General features: G+C 38.7%; 1 protein-coding gene across 7 annotated transcripts; it reads left to right on the top strand.

Moving 5' to 3' along the window:
• The first annotated feature begins 443 nt into the window (after window positions 1-443).
• WAVE2 (SCAR family protein) lies at window positions 444-7,277 on the top strand. Of its 7 annotated transcripts, none has more exons than XM_011047640.1 (10): window positions 904-994; window positions 1,077-1,144; window positions 1,627-1,790; window positions 2,262-2,385; window positions 2,499-2,631; window positions 2,953-3,020; window positions 3,103-5,530; window positions 5,642-5,728; window positions 6,592-6,699; window positions 6,800-7,277. In XM_011047640.1, exons 3-10 carry the CDS (start codon window positions 1,667-1,669, stop codon window positions 6,848-6,850), a joined length of 3,123 nt encoding a protein of 1,040 aa, XP_011045942.1. In that variant the 5' UTR covers window positions 904-994; window positions 1,077-1,144; window positions 1,627-1,666; the 3' UTR covers window positions 6,851-7,277. The 7 variants fall into 7 exon arrangements, with proteins under 7 accessions (XP_011045937.1, XP_011045940.1, XP_011045939.1 ...); XM_011047639.1 differs by having other exon boundaries at window positions 1,077-1,362; XM_011047635.1 differs by lacking the exon at window positions 1,077-1,144 and having other exon boundaries at window positions 444-994.
• The last annotated feature ends 260 nt before the right edge of the window (window positions 7,278-7,537 follow it).

The following is a 7,537-nucleotide window of genomic DNA, read 5'->3' as shown; positions in this document are numbered from 1 at the left end:
AAAAAATTATTTTTAATATTAGTGAATTAAAATTATCTGAAAATAATAAAAAATTTAATTTTTTTAAAAATACAGAATGCAATTTCAAACACATGGGAAATGAAATTTATGGAGGGACAGCGACACCTCACTTTAATTTTGTAATCCAGACACCATAACAACAAGGGGTACCCATCATGTAGTTGTATATTCAAATATTTACCCCTTCAAATTACCATTTTAACCCTTTTTCGAGAAAATAACCCTTTGTTATTTAACCAAAAAAAAATAAAGGAAAAATCCAAAGAATTAATGGAAGCCACGTTGTCTAACGCCCCTCCCCTCGGAAAGTCGAGAAGCATAAGAAGTAGTCCTCTCTCACACGCACATTTACCGAGGACAGCCACGTCAATAAATACAAAAACGAAGGCCAATCCAGTATTTGGACGTACAGTCTCCCTGTACAGAAAATGATATTTGTTTGTCTTGGTTTTGAGTAAGAAAACGAATGGCTTGTAGAGGTGGCAATGTAATGTAATCCCTCTACCCCTCCCTGTTCGTCTCTCCCTGTCTCCCCCTCTCTCCCCAATCGTTTTAGCTTAGCTCTGAAAATTAAAATAAATTAACATAGAAGGCCAGTGTGTGTTTGTTCATCTCTGGCAGTTAAGCTGCTCCTTTCTTCCTCACCCACCCCTTCCTTCCTTCCTTCCTTCATGCATTCATTCATTCATTCAATCTGAACACATAACTACCAATACTAATACTGCTGCTGTATCAGTTAGTAGTGGAGGAGAATCTTTAATTTGAGTGAGTGAGAGGAGAAAACAAGAATAATACTAATAATAATAAGAAGAAGAATGCCTTTGGTTCGGTTTGAAGTGAGAAATGAGTTGAGGTTAGGACAGGGTGAGCTGTGCAGAGAAGCAAACCGCGAAGAAGATCCAAAAGCCGTGCTTGATGCTGTTGCTGCTGCTGCTTTGGTTGGGATCTTGCGTCAACTAGGCGATCTTGCCGAGTTTGTACCTTTTTTTGTCTTTTTGTTCAGTTGCTGCTTTTCGTTCTTAAAAAGATATCTGAGTAATATGTTCTTAAAACAGGTAACTGTACTATTAAATTCAACCAAACAATGAAGAATTGGTGATTGGCCTGCTTAATTGCTTTGGAGGTTTCATTCTTAATTTAATGAAATGAGCAATCATTTAGTGATTCTTAATCTATTATGGCTGCCGGATGGAGTTTTTTTTTTTTGTTAAAATTACATTATATATCGATCGCCTTAACATTGGATATTCATAATACTTTTTCACACGCGAAAGGGACTGCTGTAGGCTATTTGGCTGTCGCATATCCGTAGTGCAAGTACGATTTTAGGTTTGTTTTCCTGTGAGTATTTTTCATCCCAAGGAGCACAATTGTCTTCCCAGTTAGATCCTTGTTCTAATGGCTTTTATGTGTTTATATCAAGCACTATATTGTCATAGATAAAGGATTCCACAGATTGACTGAGAGGGTTGATTTAATCTTGGCTACAAAATCTCAAATAAATGGTTGATCATTAATATAGTTTTCTCATTTATTAGATTATTGGTTTGCATTGTTGACTATCTGAAGTTATTGATAGAAACAGCATATTTGACCTGCTTCTAGATTTGCAGCAGAGGTTTTCCATGGCTTACAAGAGCAAGTGATGTCTACAGCTTCTAGAAGTCATAAATTGATGGTTCGTGTGCAAAACATTGAAGCTGCGCTCCCTCCTCCTGAAAAGGTGGTGCTTTCCCAAACAAGTCATATACATTTTGCGTACACAGCAGGTATGGCTCGTTACCTGATATAAAAGCCATGCTCTATTTTTATTTAGCCTCTCCCGTGACTTTCTGGTTTGAATCAATCTAGTATACTCTGGCTTTGTCTTGGCTGAAGCCTGTTCGGCTATCATATCTTTTTTCACTGTTCACTACCACCTTAGCAAAGCAGTTACAACCTTGACAATTAGAGTTTGGAAGCTAATCATCAGTTTGCATCATTATCTGTCCAGAAAACTTAGATGGTTTCTGGTACTTTGGAATTCAATAAATATGTGTATCTATTGGCATAAGTTTTCAGAGCATATGAAAAACTTGTAGATGTTAGAAAAGCTCCATTGCCCTTCATTCTTTTGTTGATGCTCAAGTTGTTTTTGGTAGCTTACTTCACCCCATAAGCCGCAATCAAGTTTCTTTTGCTGTTATTTTTGCATCAATATCTAGTTATTCAAATGCTGACAAAAAGCATCAACCTTGCAGGTTCTGAGTGGCACCCTTGTATTCAAAATGAACAAAATCATTTAATCTACAATGACCTGCCACGATTCATTATGGATTCCTATGAAGAATGTCGTGATCCTCCACGTTTGCACTTGCTCGACAAGTATGCTCATTCCTTATTCCTCTCTCCTCGCTCTCCTGAGCGAATTGATTGGTTTGTTTGAATGATGAAGCAGTTTGATCCTAGATACTAAATCCTTTTGGTTTCACATTCAGATTTGACACTGGTGGGCCAGGGTCTTGTTTAAAGAGATATTCAGATCCGACCTTCTTTAGGAGAGCATCTAGTAATGCCACTGAACCAGATGCTGTGAAAGTTCCAAAAGATAAGAGAGCTAGGGAAACCAAGGTATTTCACTTCTGTAACAAATTTCAGCTATTGTGAGAAGTGCTTCTTTCTATTGATCTTGTGATATAGCCTTGATTTTATTTAGTCAACTAGTTTTCTCTATTATCACAAGCAACGGGGAAACTGTTTAAACTTCTCCACCACATATAGTCAGTCACACGTTCCTCGAAACTTTTCTATTTGAAGTGCAAGCATGCTTGCTCATTATTCAGTGAGATCTTAATTTATTTACTCCTCTTGCAGCGTATACTTAATTTAAATACTTGCCCAAGCACTATTTTTCCACCCTCTAATTTTACTGATTAATGTCAAAATGGACAGAAAAAACGTTCATCACAAAGGAACAGAGACTCAGCCAATCATGCATCAATGTCAAATCATAGTGGCAGGTATTGCATCTTTACAAAGGGAGCTAGTGCTGCCATGTGCAGTTTGATGAAATTAATGTGTGCATGGTATTTGGCTCTGCAGAATGCAGTTTACTACTCCAACTATTAATGGACAGACCACTCCTTCTCATATGGCCTCTACAACTGACATGACATTAAAATATGACGCGGGTGATCCTTCAAATTCTTTTGATTCAAGAACTGGTTCAGGGTATGTTGAATGTGTGTTCCAACTAAATTCCCCAGTGCGAGCTGAAGAAGATGGACTGAATGAATTCTCTTCAAGTTTCATGAAGCGCAATGATGTTCGTGGTTCAGTTTTTCCCGACGGACAACCCAACATTGCAGATAACAATTTTCATCACACTTCTTCACCAGAGCAGATTGCTGCCCTTAGTTCTTCCTGTGTTACTTGGGATGAAAAGGCAGAAATAGTAGAGTCTAGAGGTCAACATGGCGATGAAGTTTCAGAAATGCATGCTGCAGAGTCTGACCTAGATACACAGGATGGATTGACTGCCAATCTCAAAAATCCTATTCCTCAAAATATTGTTCTTGATTATGCAAATGCTCCAAAATCAAGCTCTAGTAACAGCCAGCTCAATGAGGTTGAAAGCGAACCAGATGATTTCATGGATGCATTGAATACCATTGAGTCGGAATCTGAAAATGATAGTGATTGCCAAACAAAACATGAAGTTGAGCAATTTTCCTCCAATATTGACAATGAAGTAGAGGAGACAATACACAAGGTAACAGCACATATTTCCGACCATCATCCATCTGAATATGAATCCCGTACCTTATCCGCTTCCTCAAATGAAAACATTCCCTGTGAATCACCCAACTCAGTTTCCTCAAAGAGTTTTGCCCGTGAACAGGAATATCATATTTCTGAAAACTCTTCCAAGTTAGACAGTTCATCAGGCATCAAATTTTCTACAAGTGCTGATCCCATAGATAATTCAAAAGTAGAATTTGTTAGTGATCCATCATCTTCTGTCTCTGCAACTTCAATTTTAGATGTACAAGAACCATTGAGCAATAAATCCATAAGAAGTTCCAGCAGGTCTCAAGAATCCCAGGCTGATTTTTCCAGTGTTCTTTCTACGACATTCTGGACAAATGGTGGCCTTTTAGGACTTGAGCCTTCAAAGCCTCCAGATTTTGCTGTATCAAATGCCATGAGTCCAGATTATGTGACCAGAAGTGAAGGTGAGGCAGGGCTGCCTCCAAATCACACTTCCATGTCAAGCAATGATGGAGGAGCACCTGGAAGATTGATCAAGGATGCAGGAAACATGGAACGGGTTCCAAGTTCCAAAGGCTCCTCATCCTTGCAGGAGGATCAAGGGACCAAAGTAGAAAAACCTGGTGATTTTCATCATGGAAATAAATATAGTCATAGCTATGAGGATGGACAGAAAATTACCACTGCAGTAACACCAGGAAATGAGTCGCAGCATGATTCAGACTCCAAAGTGACGTATATTGAGTCCAGTCAAGATAATGATGAAAATTCATCACAAAGGCATGGATTTGGACATAGGTTACTTGTTAATGGTTTTAGTGGAAAGATGTCACTGGTCCATGATGGTGAATGTGAACCAACTAGGTTACTGAGAACTAGGACATTAGAGCAGCAGAGCTGGCAAAATGAAGTTACACATCAAGCAACTCCAGAGAAAGCATACAATGAGCAGTTTGGAAGTAAATATTGTATTGATTCACTTATGTCTTCACCACCATTGGAACATATGAAAATATCTTTCCACCCTATTGATGGCTTTGAGGATTCTAAACTGAAACTGAAGTTTCCTGATGGGAACCATGGTAATGAAAGCATTAGAGACATGTTTCCATCATTTCAATTGATTCCGGAGACTCCTATTCCACCGCGCCATGTGGGTTCTGAATCTGATGATGATACGTTCTGTAGATCATCTCCTTATATGTCTGATGATTGTCTTGACCATGACTCTGAATCACATTCTGAGCAATGGGAATCTGACGAGTCTCCTGAAAGCAAGGACCATGAGCTGCATGATGCTTCACGCAGAATATTTCCAGGTGAATCTTTTCCAAGCTCACCGCAGCCTGGGGAAGCTGGCAATAATGGTATTTGCGTTGACAGGGGACTTCCAGGCATGTATACTGAGAATGGTGCAGATCCGTATCTATCTGCTTCATTGGATCTGCCATGTTTTGATGCCATGAACCCTGTAGTGAATGGAAAAACAAAGGATAATTTAGTTCAAACAAATCAAATAGAGTTGGAGCATCTTAACAATTCCACTCCATTGCCACCACCTCTTCCTCCAGTTCAATGGAGAGTTTCAAAGCCCCACTCTGATATATCAGAAGGCAAACAACATTCTCTATCCAAAGCTCATGAACATGCATTTGATATAAAACCTTCAGAATCTACTGTGCCCCAGCAACCTAAGCCTGCCCCAGCTGTTGAACAGAAAATGAAAGGGGATACTATTGCATTTAAACCTAAAAGCAAGGTATAATGACATTCATACAATAGTATATCTATTTGCTGGCTTCAATCTATTTCATTTTATCACAACGTAGAACATGAACTAAATCTTTGCTATGGGATTCTGTGTCTGCAGCAACAGGACCAGAAAGAAGCTAATCAATCTGCAAATGGCAAGGATATAGATGAAAAGGAAGATATCTTGCATCAAATCAGAACCAAAGTGAGTTTAGCCTCTTTTTTTCCTTCGCTGTTGTTTGGCTGCTCCTGTAATCCAAGCGTTGAGAATTGATTATAGCATGTGAGATGAAATTGAAATGACAAGGCTGAAAAAAAGAGAGATTAGTTACTGATGCTTCAATATATTTTCAAAAAACAGTATGGCTGGCTACCTGCATTATATGAGCATTGAATCTCAACTTGACAAATCTTGCACATTGTTAATGATCCACTTGTATGACAACTGAAGGACTGCATCTGTCAATTCTTAGATGACCTTTGTGCATGTTAAGAACCAAAATGTCAGGATGTATAATTGTGTTCTGGGAGATAAAACTGAATGAAACTTGGCACCTATAAGCTATGATATGATGACAGTATATTTATTTAGCTTACTCCTCCCAACTGCTGATCCATAATTTCTTATCTCTATAACATTCTCATAAATTGCAAAATGGATTCTGCTAATGAGAAACTAGGATCAAACAACCTTTCTCACTACCAACATTCAAAAGCACTTTTCTAGCTCATCACCTGTATTGTTCACCTAACATTTCTTCAGAGTCATCTCAAATCCATCCATTTCAGTGTAGCATGAAAATTTCTACCCACATTCAACTTCAAGTTCTCCCCCACCATACAAGCTCGGTACCAAATGTAATAAATACCATTTAATATCACCACTGTTAACCAGAAAAGAAGAGATGTTCCAAGATGAGTAGGAGATTGATAGTTGTGATGGAAACAAAAGGTAAAGGCTTTATTGAGTTTCACCGGGTTATGTACTAACTAGTTGCTGTGTGATGAGAAAATTATGAGTTCTAGCACTCGCGAGTTTTCCCTTTATTCTTTGTTGTGCCACTGCAGTCATTCACTCTGAGACGCACCGCAACAGCAAAGCCTACTCTCTTCTCGGGCCCCCCTGCGAGCAACAAAGTCAGTGCTATTTTGGAGAAAGCAAATGCAATCCGCCAGGTAATCAATTTTTCTCTCTTTCTTTTCATCCTCCTCCTGGTTAAATTTGTTTCTCTTGTTCTGGTCAACATCTACGAATTAAAACTGAAAAACATGCCAGGCTGTTGCGAGTGATGATGGGGAAGATGATGATACTTGGAGTGACACTTGATTAATAAGTCGTTGTGCAAGTTTGTCAGAAACAAATTCTCTTATTCCTGAATTACTGAAGCTGTTGGGTTGATCACTTCGAAAATATGTTGATAATTGGACGCACTTTATCATCTCAGAAGCTGTGCAGGTTCATAAGAAGAAATTCTCTTGTGATTTTGAGTTGGTGAAGCTGGAGTGATGTCATATTATCATGTTATGTACAAGTGAATAACCCCAGTTTCATCGTGTAATTAATTTCTAGCGGTTTTTTTGTAGTGCATATTGCGGATATTTGCAGTAATTTTGTAGTTAGGATTGAATGTATAAATCATGGGATAGGCTGCTAGGTCTCTTATGATGTATCTTTCTTCCTCGGACATTGATTATTCAATGCATGATGCCAGAATAAGAGAGCTCCAAAAGGTTAGGTTTCCTACATTTTATCATTTGGCATCTGCTTGCAATGGCGATCGCTGTTCATACCGTTTATTTTCCATGGGACCAGCAATTGTCTCCATCTATTCTGCTGTTTTCTAGGACTTGCTGGCGCGTATCTTAACGCACCAGACCAGTTTATTGTCGGAGCTGGGAACATGGTTGTAAACTTGCCGATCGAAAAAAACAGCATTTTGGGAATAATCAGACGGAACTGGCTTCATCGGTTATGCAAATTATCCAATCTTTCATCCCTTTATGATTAAAGGGA

Source organism: Populus euphratica, unplaced genomic scaffold (genome assembly GCF_000495115.2).
Source record: "Populus euphratica unplaced genomic scaffold, PopEup_1.0 scaffold112.1, whole genome shotgun sequence".
In the NCBI taxonomy this organism is placed as follows: Eukaryota; Viridiplantae; Streptophyta; class Magnoliopsida; order Malpighiales; family Salicaceae; genus Populus; species Populus euphratica.
Note: the sequence above shows the minus strand (reverse complement) of the source record. Positions and strands in the feature narration are given on the sequence as shown.